General features: G+C 38.0%; 2 protein-coding genes across 6 annotated transcripts; one reads left to right on the top strand and one right to left on the bottom strand.

Annotated features, from left to right (window-relative positions):
• The first annotated feature begins 75 nt into the window (after nt 1–75).
• Nucleotides 76–13,209, top strand: LOC135164816 (dihydropyrimidinase). 2 transcript variants are annotated; one of them, XM_064125512.1, is made up of 10 exons: nt 76–412; nt 4,880–4,974; nt 5,239–5,551; nt 6,680–6,859; nt 6,926–7,039; nt 8,759–8,991; nt 9,486–9,822; nt 10,101–10,256; nt 10,340–10,613; nt 10,819–13,209. In XM_064125512.1, exons 1-10 carry the CDS (start codon nt 374–376, stop codon nt 10,896–10,898), a joined length of 1,821 nt encoding a protein of 606 aa, XP_063981582.1. In that variant the 5' UTR covers nt 76–373; the 3' UTR covers nt 10,899–13,209. The 2 variants fall into 2 exon arrangements, with proteins under 2 accessions (XP_063981582.1, XP_063981581.1); XM_064125511.1 differs by lacking the exon at nt 8,759–8,991 and adding an exon at nt 7,716–7,948 and having other exon boundaries at nt 77–412.
• On the bottom strand, nt 11,330–23,706 carry LOC135164813 (epidermal growth factor receptor kinase substrate 8-like protein 1). Of its 4 annotated transcripts, none has more exons than XM_064125500.1 (10): nt 23,687–23,706; nt 18,970–19,042; nt 18,658–18,893; nt 17,788–18,124; nt 16,189–17,402; nt 15,811–15,928; nt 14,234–14,509; nt 13,942–14,107; nt 13,735–13,870; nt 11,330–13,659 (listed from the first exon to the last, which is right to left on the bottom strand). In XM_064125500.1, exons 2-10 carry the CDS (start codon nt 19,013–19,015, stop codon nt 13,576–13,578), a joined length of 2,613 nt encoding a protein of 870 aa, XP_063981570.1. In that variant the 5' UTR covers nt 19,016–19,042; nt 23,687–23,706; the 3' UTR covers nt 11,330–13,575. The 4 variants fall into 4 exon arrangements, with proteins under 4 accessions (XP_063981570.1, XP_063981569.1, XP_063981568.1 ...); XM_064125499.1 differs by lacking the exon at nt 23,687–23,706 and adding an exon at nt 23,538–23,680; XM_064125498.1 differs by lacking the exon at nt 23,687–23,706 and adding an exon at nt 23,351–23,427 and having other exon boundaries at nt 13,942–14,104.
• Nucleotides 23,707–24,036: the final 330 nt, after the last annotated feature.

Raw genomic sequence — 24,036 nt, 5'->3', positions numbered from 1 at the left:
GAGAGGAGAGGCGGCGGCAAGAGTATAGGGTTGACCGGGTGGGGCGCTAGCTCTTTGCTACTGTATCACCGCGCAGTGCGCAACGCACACGAAATCAGTCGATTGTTGGGCTTTGGCTGGGTGCCGCGCAAGCTCACGTTTTTCGCGAGTTCCTATGTACATGGTATATAGCGTCTTGGGCAGTGTTCATCACGATACAGTTCAATATATCTGTCTGTTCGCCGGATTTTAAGGGCTCCAGTAAATAGCACCGATTTTCCAAAATTATTCATTCAGTGATATTCAGCACCCAGTGGCCGACGCTAGTGGAGTCCGATATTCAGTACCTGATTCTACCTTTTCTGGAGTAAACAATAGATACTAGTGCTACACAATGAGTACTCCGGTGAAAAAAGTCCCCATTCATCTGCAGGTGAGTAACTGATCCCAATTATTCTCATAATAATTATTACTATGGACTTTAGTATTCAAGTGGGCGAATACTCCAGCACCTGTTCGGTTGCTATCGCACATCCTTCCACCTGTTAAACTGGACAGAGTTCTTGTCCATCCAATATCAGTTATTGCTTCTTCAAATTGAAACCGTTAGAGCAGGATATCGTCGTTGCGGGGCAATTTGGAGTTTGAGTTTGACACAAACATAGAAATTTTACCGATCACGTAAATGGGGAATTTATAATGCATCTAATTATGCAATTGTAATGGGGAGAATGGTCGCACAGGTTTTAAATAATTAGCCATGAATTACGTGGATTAGTTTTCACGTTGAGTGGACCCTACCCACGCTTGTTACAATGTACGCGTTAATCGCATTGGACATTGAAACTGTTGCGTAATCTATATATATATCATGAGACTATTTGGGAATAGCAATGCTGCATTTACCTAGATTTTGGTGCCGGCTTAGGCGGATAAGATAAAAAAAATGCCGGGTGTTTATTGGTTGCACGCGTGTTATGAATCTTGTAATATCGGCCTTAGGTGGTAAGTCTCCGCTGGAAGACACTTAAAATTTGAAGATAGGAGCGATTCTTGGCGAATAAAAACTTTGTAGGCCCAGAAGCGGATTTAAGAATTTCTCAGAAATTTCACGTTGTTTTTGTTTTATTTTCTGACAAATTTACCGTGGGATTGACACGAATATATATAACGTTTTTGCAATTTCGAATTATTTAATGACTCGTAAGGTTTCGAAGTGCTGAGAAAATCATCCAACGAATTTTAGGCTTTCAAAAGAATCAGAAAAATTTAAAAAACAGGAAAATTATCGCATTGGCAAAATGATAGATTTTTTTGCGTGAATTCGGTCCATCATTTGCTAGAGAAAGGGAAAAACGTGAATTTTGGGGGAAAGGCTGGTGAACATCAGGGATTTTTCCGGCTTTCATGAATGGCGAGGAAAATTCTGGACACTCGGTTTTTGTCCGGAATCGAATTAAACCGCGCAGTAATCAATAAGTGCGTGATCAATGCTGTCTTCCGATCATTGCGGAGAGTGATAATATAGTAAAACTGCTGTAAAATTTAACGGGAGCTTCGCACGCAGCGAGAGTACCGAGCAAAAGAACTTTGGAGCTTCTCCTCTCGTGTTTTATTAAGGTATTACCGTAAAAATTTTTTTTGGACGGAGTTAGGTCTTCTTGAATGAAAAATGAACCATCTCGGAGTTGTTAGTATATTTGGCTTTAATTATCTACTTTAAGACGGTTGAGTTTTACGAATCCAAATTATTATTGAAGAAAATATGGATTTTATCTTGTGTCCGGAGGCGGATTTAATTTTCTCTCATTTTTATAAATGCAATAAAAAATTCTGGACGCACGGGTTTTATCAGGAATTAAATTAAACGACGTAGTAATCAATAGCCGTAGGACTGACAGGAATTTTACACGCAAAGCAAGCGCCAGAGGGAAAAAGTTGAAAGCTTTTCGCTTTTCGGGTTTTACCGGAACATTCTCATTAAATTGATTTTTCGGTCGGAGATATGCTCTGGTTAATTAAAGGTCAAATATTTTAGTGATTGTCTAGAGGAATCGCTCGGGATTAATAGTTGCAGACGTCTTATGATCTCGCAACACTTCTCTAAAGTGTTACGAATGAAGTATCCACTTCAATACACTCGAGTCGTGGAGTTGTGGATGATTATTAGAGGAAATACATATTGTCATTTCCGGAGGCGGATTTAATTTAGTCTCAAGTTTTCATGGATAAGACGAGAAAATGCGGAGGCTTGATTTGGACGATGTTACAACGATTCTGTTACTTAAACTCGACCTTAAAGACTTTGGAAACACTTCGAGAATCTGACGAAAAATGGGAAAAGAGACTTTATGAGGCGACTTTACTACATATTTGGTAAATGAATTTGTTTGGGGAATAGAAGCTCTTTCATAAATTATTCATCCACAATAAATTTTATATATCACAGATGGTTCTTTTGAAATAGTCACATATTCACATTTACAATTTCATTCATACCAGGAAAGTGAGGGTTTCGAAAGTGTCAAACATCTTCATCATTGATTTATGGACCTACCTGTTTTGAACATTAAATTACATTTCTGTGGGTTTTTAAAAATTTTCCTATTTTAACGTCACAGTTACTATTTATCGGTAAAAAATCTGATACAACTTTCCCTCCAACAAAATTTCCCTTGTATGAATTTTTAAAAAAGTTTCTCACGCAAGTCACTTATAAGTCTGTCATTACCAAATATTTAATTAAGTGTTCCGCCCAGTTATGGAAACGTTGTATTCACCCGAGCTTAACAGCTTCTGGATATGTTATCTTGAATGATTTGGTTGTATAATTTTTTTCTTGCTCTTGTCTATCCACAAAATAAACAAATAATGGAAAGCGAATAGTAAAAAAAATTCTGGGAGGTCCTCAATTAAACTCCTGCTATAATTTCACCAGGAATTAACTCCAGTTCGGTTTCACCATCTCCAAATTCTGTTGATTATCCTCTTAATTAGAGAAAAGGGTACCGAATCATTAATCAGCAGGCTGTTCCATCAAACTCCATATCCCCCGAATAGAACAATTAAACTGTGTCCCACGTGAAAATAAGCTGAACTCATTGTTTCTACATGCGATTCGTTGACGAGTATGTGCTCCTGCTCCGATTTTAACGATTGCGGTGAGGCCTAGCCAAAGCCTCCTGGAGTAGACCAGCCAAAGCGAATCGATAGTTCGTCGACACTGTGTCGCGCCGACTAGAAGTTCAGCTAGTGAACGAGACGTGGGAATTCCGAAGCTGAGACAATATATTATTTAAAAATCGTAAATTTAGCTCTCTCATTGTTGATGGATTGTCGTATGTCGATGCAGAAAGCTGTTCCTGGTGGATATGGTTGCGGTATAATTAGACTGTGGATGTGTAAAAATCCTGCACTCAGACGTCTTTCACACTGCGGCTTTCTCATCTTTACATAACGCAACTCTTCTTGGGTTAAATTCATTGAACTTGAGCCAGAAACAAATAGCTCGTGGCATATGTCACTTATTACGTACATTATCGCGAATAAATTATCATTAATTTTCAATGGTAAGGGTGGAGAAAAATAATAAAATTACTTGAACGTATCTGAAAATTATTATTCACCTGGAGAAAATATTCTCCAGCGAATCATTGATGTTAACTTGAAAATCAGGTAATTATAAAATTCGAGAATCATGAAATTGAATGGTTGTGTTCCATTTTCTGGAACGAACATCTTTCGGAAGTAAAGCTCGCGAAGTGGTGCTAAAAATGACATTTATCTCCCAGCATATTTTCTTATTTTAAAAAACTGAAGAATGGAGAAGGCACAGTCTGACAAAGAAACTCGATCTGCTTTACGATGTGGTAAAGCAAATATTTTCAATCGTCTACAACCCTCCCTTTTTCGTTTTACATCGAAATGATAGAAGAAGTTTAATGTTGTCCAGTCATTTGTCATATTTAGCAATTTAGGAATTTGAAATGCGAAACCATCTAATGACTCAATTGTCGCTTCTGGTGAGTGACGAGATGTCAATTTTCCCTCTGGGTTAGAAGAAAAATGTTGGAAATACTACGAAGACAGCACTCTCATGTAGTTAAAAAGGAAGTAGTACAGCAGGTCGTTGATTCATCATAATATAAATAGGTGGCTGGGAAAATAGGGAACCGTGGTGAAGCTTCAAAAACGCATTGCATGTGAGATTATTTGATGATTGAATTATTCCATTCAGCTGCTCTCGTTCTCTTTATCGCTAAACCAGTACAGAGACGATTCAATATTTTTTGTTGATTTTCTAACGCATTCTCTGGAGAAAATACTTTTAACACGTTCGATACGCCCGAAATTAAAAATGAATGATTTTAAATATAAGGGAAGGGGTGATCGATTCACAAGTCCATGGAGTTATTCTGTGTTTATCATATCGTGGCTAATGTTGAACGGGATGTAAGTTTAATGGGTAGAGTAATGGGGGAGGGAATGAGCAGAAGGGCAAACAGGAGTAACTGTGAGGGAATCTCAGTTCTGGAGATAAAACTGTCGAGTTTTGCTACACAGCGAAAAATTGTAAAAGAATCAAATAAAAAATTATTTTTAATACTGCATTCTCCCTGTCTAGAGAACCGCTGGCATTAAAATTTCAATTAATTCCATAAAATAATGATTTTTAAAGCTTTTGCTCCCTTCAATCGGGATCAAACGGCTATAAAGATTGACAAATGGATCTTGGGATGCTCAAATGACTCACTAATAGGTTCATTAACGATAAATGAGTTCCCTTTATATCAATGCAAGACATGGATGGAGGAATGAGATGTACATGAGCATTAGCAAATTGAATAATACATTTAGATTGGATATCAATTGAAGACATTTCCCGGGTTTATGATTTCAGAGTGCTCAGAATCGTTTGCTGATAAAAAATGGAAAAGTTGTCAATGAAGACAGCATCACCGACGCTGATGTATACATCGAAGATGGGGTTATCAAGTGAGACAATTTATGTTGTTACCACATGGAGGGAAATTTTCTAGAAAAATTCTAGTATTTTATCAGCTGTCAAAAATTCTGGCAGATGTCTATAGGTTTTCCGCAGTCAATTTGCTCGCTGGTCATTTCTTTACATGTTTTTTCAGATGACAGGGCCAGAATTTTTCTAGGAATTTCACTTCGTATAACTAAAGAAATACCTTGGTTTCACTTCCTGGTGTGAAAGATACTCTGAAAACACTAGTGAAATGTTGAATTTTCCAGGCAACTTGGACGGAACCTGATTATTCCAGGCGGAACACGAACAATAGACGCCAGGGGAAAATACATAATGCCGGGAGGTATTGACCCGCATACCCATTTTGAATTAGAATTAATGGGTGCTAAATCAGCGGATGATTTTTATCGCGGAACTAAAGCCGCTATTGCTGGTGGTACAACCATGATCATGGACTTTGTCATACCCAATAAAGAGGAAACACTTGTCCAAGCTTATGAGAGATATCGAACAACTGCTGACGAGAAAGTCTGCTGTGACTACGGTCTCCATGTTGCTATCACCAGTTGGAGCCCCAGGGTATTCACTCATAATTAATATTCGTTATTATTTCCCCTTCTATTATCTAATCTACAATCACCACTACCGGTGGTGAATATGCTGAAACGTGTGTGACAGGCACGAAGCAATTATCGATATTGTGATCTTGAATTTTCAAAACTGAATTTCAATCAGCTGTTTTTTTACGAAGGTTCTGATGCAGAACCGAAACATAGCGTTGGTTTGGTGGATAAAAATGTTATTTTTGGGTTATTCCTGACCCCAAGGCCATCCAATACTCGTATCTATTGATTACCACGGTTGAGGAACCGTGTTTACTCATCCGTTCTTTAAATTTTTCGTTCAAATTGAAAACATCACTTAAAATGAACATCTTTCTCCAAACAATTACATTTCAAAGACTGTTAATGTTCAATATAATTGCCTATTGGATTAGCATAACAAGCCACAATTTTCATTACCACGTTAATTTGAAGTTCAATTTTTTATTGAATTTTACATAAGGTAATTGTTTCGTTATCAGCAAGAGAACAAGTTTTGGTCGATGTGTACCAGTGAATATTCCAAGACATTTTATTGGAAAGTTGGGTGTGAATTCTCTAGTGCAATAATGCGATTTTTATTGCCGGATATGCGTAACAATAAGTTGGTTATTCAGTAACAAAATACGTAAAAATTAGGGGTCAACAGGTCCTGTTAAATATTCTATGAGGTGTTACTGGAAATTCGCAGGGAAATTTTCTGCAGGCGAAGCCTCAGAGCGATAATACTTTTTTTATTGCTGTGCTGAATACACCTGTCCATTGTTCGACACGGTCGGAAGATTATGACTACACATTTGTTTTTTAATTTCCTATTTGTACTCAAGTTCAAAGATACTTAATTTCAGGTAATATGAAAATTAAATATAATTACCAACCGAATGCTCATAGCTCCCTGCAGTTTTTCTCCTCTCAAATTGAAGAGGGCATTCATGTTATTGAATTTGATTTTTTTATCGAGCTTTAACACAACAATTTAAGTCCCATGAAAAATCTATGTGAGTTAATTGATTAGAAAATAGTCCTGGTGACTTCTTATGGAGTTTACACAGAAATTTCCTTTCTGTGAATAGCTAGTACAACAATACGTTGTTTACGATTGTAGATAAAAGAAGAAATGGCGACACTTGCCCATGAATACGGAATCAACAGTTTCAAAATGTTCATGGCGTACAAAGACCTCTTCATGCTTCACGACGCTGAGTTAATCGAGGCTTTTTCGATGTGCAAAAACCTCGGGGCCGTTGCGATGGTTCACGCTGAAAACGGCGACATCATCGCCGCGGTAAAGCTCATCTCAGCAGATTTTCTGCAGCTTGTATTTCTGTTTCTCATACTAATTGCATTACAGAATACGAAAAAACTTCTGGAGGCTGGTGTGACTGGTCCAGAGGGGCACGAGATGTCGCGTCCTGAAGAAGTCGAGGCTGAGGCTACGAATAGAGCCTGTATGCTAGCGAATCAGGTAAGAATTTGTAGAGAGGTATAAATTTTATCCAAAGAGGAGAATATCGTAGAGATAAAATGAAGAGGGAGAGTTTCTTAATGCAGATTGTTTTTGAATTTCCATCATTTCTCGAAATGAAAAATATCTTTGGTGATTTTCCCATTTAATTTCAAAACATCATGATATTCTCCTCAAAGACTTTTTATGTTAAAATACGTACGAGAATCAATGTTGCACCATATTTGTCATTCTTTTGAAAAACGTCTGCTTTCATTCTGTTCATGTTACTATTTTTAATTTATTCCAGTTCATTTCATTGAATGTTTATTCTTCAAGTAATAATTTAGCGCACGAAATAAATTTCGGAGAGAAGCTCAGTCAATTTGATACAAAAAAATCAATAAAAATCCGATAGAATAGACGCAGAGAAATTTCTAAGACAAATTCTGGTGCTGGTACGGAAAATTTTCTGAGATTCAATGTGAATGTGAATGCGACAAGGTACCGCACGAGCATTAGGTTTTAACACAACCGTTGGGTTGAGATTTTTTCCAGCATTTGTACTAGAATTTTTATTGTAAATTTCTCCTCGTGTAGTCTATGTCTCGAAACAGTCAACTTTTTCAACGAAATTTTTTCGTACGTTCGTTCAATGCATGAACAAAAACAAAAAACGAGGTGATATATGGCACAGGTGTGCTGTCCGCTATACGTAGTGCATGTGATGAGTCGTAGTGCAGCGGAAGCTGTTGAGTCTGCCCGGAAACGGGGGGTTGTTGTGTGGGGCGAAACACTAGCAGCCGCACTTGGCACTGACGGCACCAACTATACTCACTCATGCTGGAGACACGCTGCTGGACACATACTCAGTCCTCCTCTCAGGCCTGACCCGGACACACCGCGTGATCTTATGGTGAAATTGGCTATGTGAGTTTTCACCATGTGTATCATGAATAGAGATGAGAGAACAATCGTTGAATAGAGAAGAGAAAAAAAATGATGGTGAAGCTTCACAGGGTGAGCATTAATCAACGGAGATTAATTGCTCTTATACAATACTATTGAAGAAACTCGTTGTCTAGCGATATAAGAGGAAGGTTACCCCTTGAATTTTTTGCAAACATTCGCGAGCAAAACCAGTTTTCATTTTTATAGGTCATAGGAGACCTAGTCAATGCTTGTCATTCCTTATTTTGAAATTTCTCTGCAGACTTGTGCAGTTTTTTTTTCACATTTCTGTTTTTATTCATCGCGAGTTATCTGTTTGCCTTATGAGAATCGGTGGGGAGGGGAACACGAGACGGAATTGAGTAAATATTGGATTGGCTAGTGGAAATGGTTTGAATGTCCATTAAGTGTTTCCCACATTTAGTTGTCGCAAGTGCATGAATTGTTATTCATTTTTATTCAGTTTTCCTTTTCTTTTATGAAAGTTTTTAATTGTTCAGGAGATATTTATTTACACTTTCGAAATAGTTTGATAGAACTATTGTTGCTCCAGCCTGAGGACTGATATAATGAAGGCTCAATATCTGTCCATTTTTGTGTACAAAAAATGTTGAAGAACAAGGAACATTTATCACAATTTTTGTTCTTATGTTCCTTAGATTTTTGTTATATGCACTGATGTAATTGCGCATGTCACAGCATAAATTATAGCAGATAAACATAAATTGAGTATTTATGAATGCGAGATAATGGGTGGATACATGAAAGAAAATAATCGGACGCGTTTAGGTCAACTGTCCACTGTACGTGTCAGGAGTGATGAGCAAATCAGCCGCGGACGTGATATCCGCAAAACGCACCGACGGTGTTGTTGTGTATGGTGAGCCCATTGCTGCCAGTATTGGCATTGATGGCAGTGAGCAATATGGAAAAGATATGGACAAGGGTCGTTGCTATATAATGGATCCGCCACTCAGGCCGGATCCCACAACACCCGCATACTTGATTGAAAAGCTCGCTGAGTAAGTAGAAATTCAATTGAAAGCCTGAGAAAGTCATTGGAGAGTTGGTGGCTGTCGTTGATGAAAACGTACATGGAAAACTTGCCCGGGGAATTATTTGTTAATAAGTCTCTTTCGAAACTTCAAATCTCTCGGTATGGAGGTTTGAAAGTATTTTTCCATTTTTGCGCGTGCACTTGAGGCCTTATGGGTTTCGGTCGGATTAAAACACTTGTACTGCCTTTCTGATTCAGACAAATACCAATTAGAGGGTTAATAGAGCTAAGGAAAACTGAAATAACTGAATAACATGGATTTTCGGAAAATCTATTCTGTGTACAATTGTAGAAATTTTTTTGAAATTTAGGTGAGAGCCATTTGTCGCCTCTCAATGGTGTATACACAGTCGGAAAATAATTGCAATTTCATGGACATTTGCGTAATGTTTAGGAGAGAGGAATAATTAGCGCAAAATTTCGATGAATTCCCCATTAATTGACAAACTTAAACTGTAGGGACGGACTTCAGTGCACCGGAAGTGACAATTGCACTTTCAATGCCGAGCAAAAGGCCCTTGGCAAGGAAGATTTTTCGAAAATTCCCAATGGTGTGAACGGGGTTGAGGACAGAATGTCCGTTGTCTGGGAGAAAGGGGTACACGCTGGAATCATGGATCCCATGCGCTTCGTGGCGGTAACCAGCACTACTGCTGCCAAGATTTTCAATTTGTATCCAAGAAAAGGTGTCATCGCTGTTGGTTCAGATGCCGATATTGCTATTTGGGATCCTAACAGGAAGCGAATCATTTCCGCCGAGACTCATGCTCATGCCGTTGACTTCAATATTTTCGAGGTAATACTGATGCATACTTATGCCTATGTATTTATGTTAAATATTCCAATGAATTCGAAATGAAATCGCGAACGATTTCACTTAATTCATAAGTTTTTCAAGAAGCCTCTGCGGTACTATGGAAATTTTAGATTTCTAGGATTCCACTGAATTTCACAGATTTCTCTTCAGGATTGCACAAACTCTGGAATGTTTTACTTGGAAATTTCTGGGATTTTAATTCCATATTTCCGATTATTGTTTCGTACATGGACATCTTTTTGTGTGTTTTTCTTCAGGGAATGGAGGTTCACGGAGTCCCTGAGTATGTAATCGTCAACGGTAGAGTTTGCGTTGATGAGTGTGAAGTAAAGGCAGTACATGGGTATGGTAGATTTATCGAGACTCCAACACATCCCTCGTACGTCTATGACTTGATTGAGGAGAGGGAGAAGGTACATTGATTTTCCTTCTATTCTATTTCTGCATTTGCTCTCATAATCATTATTTCCTATTGATTATTGCAATGCTGACGTAGAGACCCAGAGGAGTCGCGAGGAGTGCAGCTGATGCCAAAAAATATGCTGACGAAGACGCTGCCATTGCTAAGGCACGAGAGGCTGCAGCTGCTGCGAGAATTCAAGCTAATCAAACTAATGGGACGCATGAGGTGCGTCCGAGCAAACCCAAATCAATTTCAGAGATATCTTGTGCTCCAACACTACCGGAATCCGCTGTTGTTACACCTTCTGCAAAGGGACCTCGTCAGGAGGGTCAACGTAATCTTCAAGATTCAACATTTTCGATTAGCGGTAAATATCTGTTGCATTTCTCTGTAGATAATGAACTCCATTTTTCCCCCACTCTGTGACAGATACTTCATTGGGAGATTTAAAATTAAAGGAAATCACATCATCAATTTAAGCTTCAGAAATCTTTAAACGAATCGATTGAAAACAATTTTCTCAATGATATTTCTTCGTGCAATAAATGAATATCGAAATATGGATTTTTCAGAGGATGTTGATGATGCTAGACGAGCATGCATTCGTGTGAACAACCCCCCTGGTGGTCGCAGTGCCGGTGGTTTCTGGTAATTATAAACGTAAGCTTCGATTGCATACGCTTTTGCGCGAATAAACAAGTAAATATATAAATATGCATACATATGAAGAAATTTATCGGTAAATATTCCCAACATGATTCGTAATCGACGTGATTTTCATTCTTCGAGACATTGTACTCGCTTCCCATTTCGCTAACCACCAAATATTAACAATTAAGTTGAAGAAATAATTATAAAATTCGTCAAAAAGATGTACAATTTCGGAAGGCACCCAATGGTGATAAGAAACGTGCATTGATTTTCGGTTTATCACATTGGAATCCACTTTCGCGCAGCGTCAATATGTTTTTTACGGCTTCTCAACATAAAATATTTTTAGGGTATTCGTTACCTCGTGAAACAAAGCTCGCAATAGGAGATTGCGGGCCTCAAGTGGCAACAATTACAAATAATGACGAAATATTGTTAATTGTTTTGTTTTTTTGTTTGTTTTTTCCATATAACAATGTTCCACGATTGTCATCATATTTTATTGAAATTCGCATTGACTAGAGTCTTTCGTATTTATAGAGCGTTATATTGGTGAGCAACGACGTTGATGAAGCTAAGAGTTGAAATGTTTTTCATAAGTATATATGAAATGTATGAATTGTCATAGTATATAAGAATTATAACTGGATGATGCCGAGGGGTAGTGAATAAACTATGCACCACAGAGCAATTACAAATGTGTGAGCTATAATATAATGGGAACATGGCTAACACAGTAGTACATGACGCGTATGAAAAAAATTCGTAGTAAAATCTGGTGAAATTCGAGTGAAAGATTTTCAAATTGGAATTAAAATGTTACTCCGATTTTTGTTTTTGTTTACTGCCCATCTATGGGTGAACGCACGAAAATATAATCAAAAGAATTTCCTTAACGACTTAGATGAAAGTTCTTGCGGAAAACGTCAGATTTTTCTATCAAATTTTTTTATCGTGTGTTCTTGATAATTGAGGAGCTTTTCCAGTTTAAAAATCGTAACGTATCCCGTAACATCAGAGATATACGCACAAGGTCAGTTAACGAGTGATGAATAATGCGTGAATCTGTATTATTAAAATCGTTCTCACTCGATTTTCTTAAATTAAACGAGATTACTTCATCCCCTCATGCAGTATTATTTTGTTTTCTTCATTTATTGACATTATTCCATCACAGATAGTTTATCGATTTAACGATTCATCCCATGTCTTGCACAGTCAGGATCTTCGATAGTGAACCTGATCATAAAATGAAAATACAACTGTATACGTTCATCATATCCAGGAAATAATTTTCACTCACTTATATGCACTTCTGATAAGCTCTGCGCATGCATAAAGAAACCTACTGAATTGAAAGCAAATACTTACTTGTACGGATAGTGCTAGAGATAGATATCCTAGTGGAAGAATACTAAGATGAAATGAAACTAAGAGACATTATCGATGTCGATTCAAGACAAAAAATCAGCAGCTGAGCAATAAAGCGGTTCGAATCGACTCGCTTTCATCCCAATTTCCGAGAGACAAATTCTAACATAAGAGACACTGAAATTTTTATTGTAAACTTTTCTGTGGAGCTAATTAAATCTCCAGAAGAAGATGTGTTAAGAGTAAACGTTTTTAGATTCAAAGTTGTTCATTGAAAACAAATAATTGAAGTCGACTCGAGCCGCTTCATCGTTTCATTGTGGAAACAATCCTCATAGTTTTATTTTTTAACATTTGACGATATGGCACAATCGTAGTAGTATCGACTCAAAACTTATCTCATTAATCGATTTAACAAGTCAGATATAACTGACAGTCACTGTGGGTAATCTACTCCAAGCCTATATCACTTGAATGTATTGAAATCAGAAAAAAAACATGAAACGTAATTGTTAAGGACTTTTAGACTAGTGGTACATCCATTTTCTACTGAAATTTTATATGCTGAAGTGATTTTTTTTATCAAAAAAATAGGGTAGGGACAGAAACAGCCTCTCAGCAGATGCAATCAATTACATTAGACCTCGTCAAAAATCGAGTAATCCACTTGAGTGGATGAATCCAAACTGTATTGAAGAATAATGGGAAGTGCATTAAATAGTGACGATATGAAAAACAAACATTGAGTGTGGATTGCGTAATCTTGTTATTGTGTTCACTTAAGTATTCTTGTAAGCCTCGATTTTAACGAATGAAAATGAAATGAATTTATCATTGAAATATGTACCAATGATACGCTATTAGATTTGCACGTTTATTTATATCTGTTATATATGTAATTGCTTTAAATAAATACATGAATGTGTAACAATTTCAAACAACTTTTTCTGTATCATAAAATAGACATTTCTGCATTAATAATATCGAAATTCAGTAGTAAAGCCTTCGAAAATATGGCCCAGTTTTCGATGAATATCTCGAAATCTAAGAAAGATCGCGAAATTTTTGTGACCACCTTCTTGCAGACTTTAATTCACATAATTGACAAAGTCATTATCAATATCTCGTTATCTCTTGTATCAAGAGATATTCCTCGACAACTCAGATAGGGAACGAGTCCACTTGAATCATTTTATCACTTTAATATTGAATTTTCTTTTCTAGTGGTTGGCTATTCCGATTGACAAGATGATCTCAGGTTCACCTTCAATAGAGATTAATAATTAGTCACTAGTAATTTGTACCCTTCATTCAGTATCACTGGTCTCTTCGACCTTCTTCCTCGCCTTTTCCAGTATTTGCTTCAGTTCGTGAGTCCTTGCCGTGCGGTACTAAACCAAAAATATAAATCTATTATGCAGTTATTCAACTTACAGGGTACCTGATGCATGTTATCGTACACATACCCCCGAGGCATTGCGGGAGAGAGTTATTTGGCTGTCCAAGCGTTTTCCATCGACCGGGCCGCAATATTGTTCCAACTGTCGTCTGGTGAGACTGAATAAATCAGCGCCTGTCATCCCTTTGAGTTGTCTGCAAATTCTGCGCAACAGACAATCTAATTGTTTAAAAAATATTGAGGGAACAGAGCAGAAATGGGAATAATTCCATACTTCTCAGAAAAGCTTTTCATGGCCAACCACTCCTGTACCTCCCTTGGCGTTGAATGTTGATCGAAGTAAATCTCGGGAGTTTTTACAACATCAACGTTCTTCTTCCTATCCCGAAACATTGTGAGAACGCACTTCAGTTCTTCTTGCATCTGTATCTGCGAAACTTCTAAACAGTCGATAGAGTCATCGATCATTGATCATTTATTTATTCTCATGGTATTTCTCAAAACTTTACGATTTATTAATCAGCAGCGCTCTTCAGTATTTTTTTCTACTGCCGTAGATCACTCACCATCGGTCTGTGATATATTGCTTTTCAGGGTTCCAGTTCTACTGGAGCTCGATGAATTATTATCTGGAGATACTGGAAATGGCGGAGGTGGAGGTGGCAGTGGCGCAGTGACTATCTGATTACTAACTGAGGAAGGTAGGATTTTTTTGTTTACATTTGAATTAGTCGATTTTCCAGTATTTGTCAACCCTAAGTAGTGGGATTCCTGTGATTCCTGTGATTGCAGTGGACTTGGGGTTGCGATAAGTCCATAAATTTCAGATTCATCGTCACCCACTGAAAAGTTTTAGATTATTCATATTTAGAGGGTTTAGTGTCTCTCATTGGACGGTAAAATAAAATTTAATTATGCTGCCAGTCACAAATATTGTCATAACTTACCCTGAAGTTGAAATAAGCAATGAAGGACAGCACTTTTAGACTTGTCACGTGAAACGAAACGACTGTTGAAATTGTAAGCAACACGAAACAAGAAACAAAACAAATGGAACAGTATGAAGTGAAAATGAAGAAAACAGCACGTTTATGAGACTTAACGAATCTAAAATTGAATATGACAGTTAACATGATATCCAACAGAAAAGAACAGGACAAAAAGCGCATTCTTATACATTCTTCAAATGATATGTATATATTTTATTAATAAAAAAGATTTACATAAATTACAATTAATAACTGACGAATGATCAGCTGACAACTAACAAGGTAAAAAATATTATGTATACCGATGTGATTCTTAAAAATATTGTTTTCAAACATTACATACAATCCCAGGATCATTTCTCTCAGATACATCTGAAATACTTTTTCTCGAATTGCAACGAATGAACGCTTTTCACCGATCAATCGAGGAAGACAAGAGTCAGTATATGGATTACCCATTTTCACGTACAAAAAACATAAACATGGACCGTCGAGCATTCAACAAAAACATAACAAATACATAACTAGCACAATTTGCCTGCATCAGATGTAGAATGGTATAAACAATTTACCAATGTTATTTAAAGATATCTTCATCATTCAGTAGAGACACTATTCAATCCTTCCAGAGATACCTAACAGAAATCTTTGTTTTCCTCCAAAATGTTTGGAAGATGCGAATAAAACTGCTTCGATTTTTTTACGCGGACTTAATAAAAGTATGTTTGTTACACTGACGATAAAACGTTAAGACTAAAATTTGGTTAGTTGATAAATACCGGGCTTACTGCACTATTTTTAATAGTAACATGTTCACTGGTGTTTACAAGTTTGCAAGGTTGCAATAAAAATCGAGAGAGAGAGTCAATTGGATACTTACTATAGGTGAAAAAAAAAACTAAGAGAAAATATATTATATAATTGCCTCGTTAATTGCTCCACTGTAATTCATGTCTAACTGGAAAATAACGACTGCTTGTTTGGTTATATATTTTTCAAATTAATAATTCGAAAAAAAAAATCGATGGTAAAGCTTCAGTCTGAACGATATCTTATGTACATGCGTAAGATTGCAAGAGGTCTGGACGATGCATTATCGGATATTGAAAATTTATTGACTGAATGGAGTTTTATTTAGAAATATCGAAATTCACCTTTCTTGCCGAGACGCTCTTTGCGTACCCAGTCGGCTGGCGCAGGGGGAGGAATCGCGTGCGATCGATGGGTTACTTCCGGACCGGGACTAGTACTTGTTCCTTCAATTTCTGAATCCTGAGGGCAAAAGTAAATGTTTAAATCGTTTGAATGAACAAACTACAACGGAGCTTTAATCTGATGCTGAAAATATTCAACAGGAAAAAACACTTCAATTGAGTCATTCATAAAATGAATAAAATGCAGTCAATTGCATTTTAAAATCTATAATTAAAAATAAATACCAGAGGTAATAGTAAATTTTCTATTATCTCATTAGTGTACTGCTGAGTTTTTTTATTGGTCTGCGGGTGAGAGAAACGATCACAAAAACTTACCTCATAATTATAACCGTGCTGTTGCCTCTGATATCTTGACGAATAAAGAGGATTGTTGAAAACATCGTCAGGAGGATGTGACGGATTATGTGGTGCAACAATGGTGTGAGGAACGTGGGCAACTTGACCCCGAGAATTTCTCGCCTTCCACCATTTCCTGCTGTCATCAAGAATCTCAAGATACTCCCCCCTGACAACTGTCAGCTCTTTATCATTGTTGGCGGTTCTGGGATAAGTGACTTGAACGATTTTAGCATTACGCGTTATAAGATCATCTAGCCAGGCTTCCTGTGCTCTGTCAATGCCCGATGCAGTTCTTGGATTGCGTTCAATAGAATCCACCGAAATGTCACTGTGTGCTCGTGTCTGATCGCTTCTGTCTCTCTCCTCGCGAGTGTACAATTCTGATCCGGGGACATAATTTCTTTCTCTCTCGAAATAATCGTTATTGCCACGCTCCTCCCGGCTCTCGTACTCCAAATAATCACTGCTGTAATGCGACTCCTCGACCTCTCGATGACCATAGTAATTGTCCCCCTGTTGTTCGGGTATGTCATCTCGCTTCTGTTTATCAGCATTCAACAGTGAGGCCAAATGATCGTGATCACGATCCTCGGGAATTGGATACTCCGGTGACCAGCCATCCATAAATACCGGATGATAGGGTGGCACATGACCTTTCCATTGATCCCTTGGAATTAACCAAGTGTCACCCAGGGAATGCCAGAGTTCAGTTTCTTTAGATGTAACACAATTTATCAGAAGATTGACTGCTTCACGAGTTAGCAGAGGTGATACCACCTTGCTCGGTAAATTTGGATCGTAATTTGTATCATGAGATGCATCGACAATCAGTGCAAGAGGAGTAAATAGGAAGTGTACCAACTCTGGAGCATTTGGATCGTGAATATGGGCTTTCAATTTAGCCAGCAAATTGAATGACAGTTTGAATTTCTGGAAAATATCGATGAACTCCATCTCGGGGGGTGGTTTGGCACGCATTGTCAGCATTCCATCACCCAGATTACGTTTTTTGGATTTCCTGTTGCGTCTCCGACGCTCCAACTCTCGAGATGCAGCTGCTGCGTGCTGCAGTCTTGCTATGAATTTTTCAATATCGTCGAAGCAGTGGTTCAGAATCGTTACATCTCGCTCGTATTTCTCGGAGGATGTCGAGGATACTTCGTCGTTATTCTCCTCGCGATCAGTGGGACCTGGGGGAGGGAGGAACATATCCGGTGTGATTGTGTGAGAAAGTATTTCATGGACAACAAAATCTTAATGAGTCATTGAATTTTTTATGAGATAGAATAATTGTCCTATATATAGCAACAAATTGTGGGTTGAGATATCTTATGCAATGTATGCACATTACCTTTGATCGCCTCATGTTTGGTTACATATTTTATTATTCAGATTTGGATATTTCCCCAGTAATTCTTGGGTACACATTTTCTGAATTCTCAAAAAGTAATGACAAACACAATTCAGCAGATGTTCTTTGAAACAGGACGAGGTTTTCCTATTGAATTCCATCGCATGCAATAATCCATTCATATTAGGATTAGCTGATCGTAAACATCAACGAGACACACTTACTGTTTGCATTGAATGCTGAGACCTGCTCACGAACACTGACGCCGTTTAATGGTGGCTCTGGTGGGGGTAGTGCTGGAGGAGGTGGTATTTGACCCCTCGGCCCGCGAGGTGAACCGCCGGGAACTAGTTTGCCCAGTTGCAGCATCTTCAGGTCCTCTACGAGATCCTGCGCTGAGACACTCTGACACTGGAATATATGCATTTCAGCACGTTGTCCTGAGCCACTGTCATCGGCTACTGTGAACACTAGAATGTTGTTGTACATCTCCATTGGATCTCGCGATGTGAAGGCTGTTGGCTCTTGAATGAGAGCCGCTGGAAATCTCTCCATCACCGCCTGCAGGACATTCATTATTTATCAGTTCTCATTACTGTTATTATTATTATTTTAGTGGAATGTATGAATGCTCAACTGATTGGCACATGTGCTTGAAAAAAATCTATTTGATTTATGTTGGGAAAGGTCGATTGTGCTGCTTTTCAGTGATGTTTTATGAGAAGAAGTCAATAAAAAAATTCAAACGGGCAGAAATCTGGTGAAACTTCTCAAGGTTGAGATTAATAATTTTTTTCTATCAAATTTCTTCACATGGACAGCCATTTGACACAGAAAGGGGCATAATGTCAGTTCATTCATAATCACTCACAGCCATTAAATTTTTAAACCTCTTTCCAGACTTTTGAGATGAAAAATACGAGAATTTATAAACAAGAACATTAATACATAAGTAGAAAGGCAAATAAAATCTAATGGGTATATTATCATCAAAAATCCATTGAAATTCGGGAAATTAAATCAATGAGAGAAATAGAAGTTTCGGTCAGAATTTAATTAATCTTTGGTAATGATATCGATTATTCTCGAATTACCCCAGTTTCGTTGTCCATTATCAACACCCAATTACGCTCCAGACGGAGCTGCATCTTTTGACTCCATATACCATTGCTCTTCTCAAGCTGGAGGAGTCTTCGCATACCATCGGCTGGATAAACAATGCCCGTCTCCTTAGTTACTGTGAAAGTCGCCAAATGCTCCATCATGTAAGTTGGCTCGGTCCCTGCACCACCTCGGCTACCGGATGAGTTGGAGGGACCGCTCATGACATCTTTGAATTTCATGAGTAATAGCTCATTAAATATTTATTTACCCCATAAATTCATCAATTTAACTGAATATCGTACCTTTTGTGTACGGAGAAGAGGTGTGGCCACTGTTGTAGTAAGGCATTGTCGTTTCAACTCCCCGCTGACGTACCTTTTCGGGAAAACAACAAAAATCATTATTCAACGACAATCAGGAACTTTAAATCAAGTGTATATGCGATGTACGCTTGAACTCTGTGTTCAGAAATACAAATCTGGAATGTGACCTATACGTATTTTATATCCGGCTGAGCGAGAATGAGCCAAGAAGAGATACGACACATCACCGTAATTGGCGATACGAAAGCTAAACTACCGCTTCGGTGATGAAATGAAATTCCAATTGGCCTAAATTACAACGAGACTTATTGGCTCTTCCATGATTTTACGGTGTTGATTTTTCTGGGAAAATTTTCATTCAGCGCTCATTAAATCCACCCAGAGAAAGAAAAAATCACTCTAAAGTGTGAGGAAGCTTAGGATCCAGAGAAGCCCAAAGTGATGTTCACCTACAAACATTGAAAAGAATTTCAAAGAAAAAAAAGGCCAAAGTACTTCAATACCTTCAATGATGCCGATTGTTATGACGTTGAGTGAAAGTTTGATGATGAAAATATTCAATGATGAAATTCATGTATTGAACGATGACATCGAAAACCCTCTCATCCATTCTGCTAATTATGTAAGAAAGAACAAAAGGAGTACTAGGCGTGTAGTCACTTAAAGAAGAGAAGAGTATTAAACAAACTTGAGCGGGCGATGCCCACGCCGTCAATTGCGTATGAAACGATCCTCACGATTCAGCCTCATGTCAAGCCCCAAGAAAAATTCATTATGAAAAAGGCAAGGTTGGCAGTATAATTCAAAGCCTGTGCGTGCGATGAATCAGGAGATCTTCAGGGGGAGGTGGGTGGAATTAACAGTTAACGAGAGAGAAAATTTCAATTATTTTTTCATCTTGATTATATGTCCACCTTTTCTAACTTTATTTTCATGAAAATGTGAAAATTTGATGAATAAATTGATTGATTCAATCGGTTGACTCCTCAGGGCAGAATATTGGCCCCTTTCGCTGTCCTGAATATCCAATAAATATCATCAATAATTACTGACCCATGACAGCATACGGGTAATGCCACTCTATTCTTGATACCCGAGGTAAATACTTTTCATTTCCCTCATTCTAACATTTCCCCTAAAGTTGATAAGTCACCAAAGTCTCACCAACAGAAAAATTCAATGAAAATCCCAACATGTTCTTTGGGAAAATTTCATTTACGTAAGATCTCCCCAAGAACTCTGTTGACATTCTTCTAGGAATTCTATTCATTCCTATCAATTTATACTAAGAATCTTGCAACAGTTGTTGTACATTTCTTTAAATAGATATTTCATTGGAAGAAGTGGACAGATTTGTTCTGCCGAAATCCTTGTGCATAACTTTCGCCCACACATTGCATTCCCATTTCTTCAAATGGATAAATGAACAGACGAGATGAATGTCCCCACTTTTTCATCGAGGAATTCTACTTTTCCCACCAGTAAGAATATCTTCCTCCGCAGCTACACTTCTTAGTCATAATTGCAGAAGAATTACATATTCGTAGTTCGTTGACCGTTACGCCTATCCATCCGCACCATTCCACATTTACTCCATAATATTCATAGATGTTTTATTGAATTTTGCCTCTCTGTATCTGTGTATCCCAATGGACAATCCCATTACTTACAACTCACGTCTATTCTTTCCATTGCATCCCCTTCACTTATACGACAGTAGGAGGAAATTAAATGAACCTGTGGCAGTAAGTGTCAGCTACAATCATTCTTAATGTGTACACAGTCTCAATATGTTATGATGCATATTTTTACCAAAAATCATCGCATTGAATTGTCGAGATGATTGTCACTACCAGAAAACACGAAAAATTGACTAGGCCTCCATGAAATCTTTTTGAAGCCCTCATTTCCTACGTAATTTGCAGAAATATATAACCCACAATCACAACCTGAGGAAGCCGACACAAAAGGCAAAAGTGCTCGTCATCTCTCTCCATGGAAAGTCATCGTAATAATCCGAATGTTCCCTCCATGTGAATGAAATTCCCCTGAAGAACATTAGGATTGTGGTGATTATTGAGTACCCTGTGAGCTTCGAGAAATGTGGAATCGCACGAGGGGACACACCCAGGTTAGAAACCTCAAAAAAATTCATGCAAAGTGTACTGGAGTATCGAGGCTACTATGCGATGCATTCGTCCTTGAATCGCAGTCCTGGAGTATGCGAAGAACCGCGGCGTAATCTCTCGATTATAATATTGCTGTAGACAGCCGAGTCGTTGAATAAATATGGCAGGATTGTTCAGGAGAATTAAATCCTTAGTGAAGTGACAGCACCGGGAAATAAATATCGTAGGATCGTACAGGAGGATTAAATCCTCAGTGGAGTGACGGTACCGGCAAATCTGTGGAGTTCCTCAATCACCCTGCCACACCCAAACAAACGAGACAAATTTCCGTGGCAGTGAAACGACTGATTGTTCCTGCAAAGTTTTAATTACTTTGTTACAACAGGTTGATTGGAAGGAGTCCCCATCAGATCCAGCATTCAGCGTGAGTCAACGTCCAACAAGAGGAGACAGACTATCGGTTGTAATTGAGATTACGTTACAAACGTTCAGGTGAATGGAGGAGGTATAAATGAAAGGTATTCCGTGTGAGACCGTCCGGACTTGGTATGAAGAAGAAATGTGAATATGGGTACCAATAGGGGACAGGACGAGGGTGGAGGTGGAAGGAGCAGTGCAACCTTTCCTTTTGGAATGCAAGCTCACAGTGATTTTAATTTTTTCTTTTTATCCTGTTGTGGTAAGGCTTCTTTTTGTTTTTTAATTCGACCTCTTCAAGGCGACTCTCGCAACACCCTGTGTCACATTCCACAGGCAACTTTCTACGCATAAAATTCAAGAATCCCGAATCGGGTTTTTGATCTTCTTGGAGTGGAAAAAATATTCACTGTTGTGGACGACACGGCTTGTTATCGATAGGTTTTTTTTTTACGAGCACTTGTCGATGGGAGAGATCATTGATTGTCACGATGATGTTAGTCATGCATGGGAATGTTTGAAATTCCATTCATTGGAACATTGTCGCAGGAATCTCACTCCAGTGTTCAATGCGCACGAAGAAATGTTGTAGGAATAGCCAGTGAATTCGATAGTAGATGGATTGCGTTTTGAATGAATCTGTATTAACAATTTTATTGCTAAAGTCAAGACTTTCGATTTAATCATTTGAGAATGCTATGAACTTTCGATTGATTTTATAATAAAAATGTGCAACGGAAAATATTTTATAGTAAAAAATCTGAAGTCGGATTCAATAAATTATTTCTCATTTCTGAGTTGTCAGACGAAACTGAATTGAATTCGCTAATTTTATCAATTAATTTTTTGTCATCTGCGAAGATGTGTTTCAATTCCACCTCTAACCATGTCCATGAAGCCCATTTATTTCTAGCTATGCCGACATCAGATCATGATAGATGAATAGCTCAAGAAAAATAATTCCACTAGTTTACGACAACGATAAGCTACTTGCCAATGAGATCGGCTTTTGTAATTACTTGGCTGCTTCACTATTGATTCATTTTTTTTTCAATGTATCTCTTATCAACATCGCGATAACAATGCATGAGAATACAGTGATCACGAAATAAAAGTACAATCATGAATTTTACTTCAACAGTGAAGAAGGAGCTCTGCGTGGCATGCAACGAAAGCAATATGCGTTGAGTCTGAGGTACCGTTAATTCGGGTGGAACGTGGCAATTACGAATTCTCAATGCCGATATACATTCTTCCTTTTTTTAAACGATACAGAATACAACAATTTTATCACCAGGGAAACATTTTAGAGAAACTCTTGAGAGGTAGAAAAAATTATGGAAAATCGTGGCTGACGTAGAATAATCGCGGTACTAAATCCGAAATTTGTTTAATTGTTTGCACTTGGAGGTGACAATTGGGTTATGTAAATATCCTTCAATACCCTCGATTTTTGACAGAAAGCTAAATATTCTCGAAATCACCAGGTAACTGTTGTTGAAGTGCCTCCGTCCGGTCGGCTGGATTATTACTGTAAATTCCAATATACTTATGGAATTTCAAATATGGGAGGGTAAAGTCCCTACTCTCCAGGCAATGCGCTGCAATAAATTGAATACAAGAGAGAAAACTACATGACATTGGGAGGGGTGGATAAATTTTCCTCGATTGAAGGATAAACCAATGGAATCGACAAAATCGATGGTGATGAACAGAAACACATGGAACAAGGAGCGCCACATCAACGCAATTCCATTAATGCAGGGGGCTTTAGTTTATGGGGTTTTTTCCCATTTCTTAGAGACAATAAATACCTGAATGTCATGTACATTTCCAATTTCCATGCTCGAATAGACACAATACTCTCAGTTCCCATTATCGATCACTGAACGAAAATCCATTCTAGATTTTCTTCGCACCTACTCAACTATTACCACGAGTGTAATATATATTTTTTATTGTTGCGACAAATTTCAACAAACACTCACTTTGTTTACTTACCTATGCCTATTTACACAATTACCATACAGGTGGACTATTATTGTTATTGGTTTGTGAGGAAAATGGATTTTTCTCGTGAACAAGTGACACTGAACTGAACGATCTTTTTTTGGAAATGTTAGGGTGTACTCATCGTCGACTGAAAATACCTGAGCTACTACCTGTGGCTCGTCAGCACTCGTTACCGTACGGCCTCGACGCTGACTTTCTTTCACGGTGTTGCTGATTGGCTGGCCGTTGTTCCCCACCTGAGATTCTCCGGTGGGTGCAGACTGTATGACAATCGGCCGCCTTCAGGTGCGTATGAACATTTGTGAATAAAAATCAGGCAGAAATTTTACAGATGAGGATGAGAAATTTGCTCTTATCGTGGGTGTGAAAAAACACGATGGAGAAGATTAAGTTCAAAATGGTGAGCAAATTTTTTGAAAGTTCCCTCGATTTCTACTTGAGATTCATTTTTCAAAATTATTTGTACAGAGAGATCTGCAATGTTGAT

This window comes from Diachasmimorpha longicaudata, chromosome 7 (genome assembly GCF_034640455.1).
Source record: "Diachasmimorpha longicaudata isolate KC_UGA_2023 chromosome 7, iyDiaLong2, whole genome shotgun sequence".
Taxonomy (NCBI): Eukaryota; Metazoa; Arthropoda; class Insecta; order Hymenoptera; family Braconidae; genus Diachasmimorpha; species Diachasmimorpha longicaudata.
Note: the sequence above shows the minus strand (reverse complement) of the source record. Positions and strands in the feature narration are given on the sequence as shown.

Excerpts from the sequence above, each read along its gene's own strand:
- LOC135164816 (XM_064125512.1), top strand. The coding sequence starts at position 374 with ATGAGTACTCCGGTGAAAAAAGTCCCCATTCATCTGCAG. Across the intron at positions 6,860-6,925 it reads ACGGCGACATCATCGCCGCG|AATACGAAAAAACTTCTGGA; the intron begins GTAAAGCTCATC and ends ATTGCATTACAG. Across the intron at positions 8,992-9,485 it reads TTGATTGAAAAGCTCGCTGA|GGACGGACTTCAGTGCACCG; the intron begins GTAAGTAGAAAT and ends CTTAAACTGTAG.
- LOC135164813 (XM_064125497.1), bottom strand. The coding sequence starts at position 23,380 with ATGGAAATTGGAAATGTACATGACATTCAG. Across the intron at positions 13,871-13,941 it reads ATGAAAAGCTTTTCTGAGAA|AATTTGCAGACAACTCAAAG; the intron begins GTATGGAATTAT and ends TCTGTTGCGCAG. Across the intron at positions 13,660-13,734 it reads TCTCCCGCAATGCCTCGGGG|TACCGCACGGCAAGGACTCA; the intron begins GTATGTGTACGA and ends TTTTTGGTTTAG.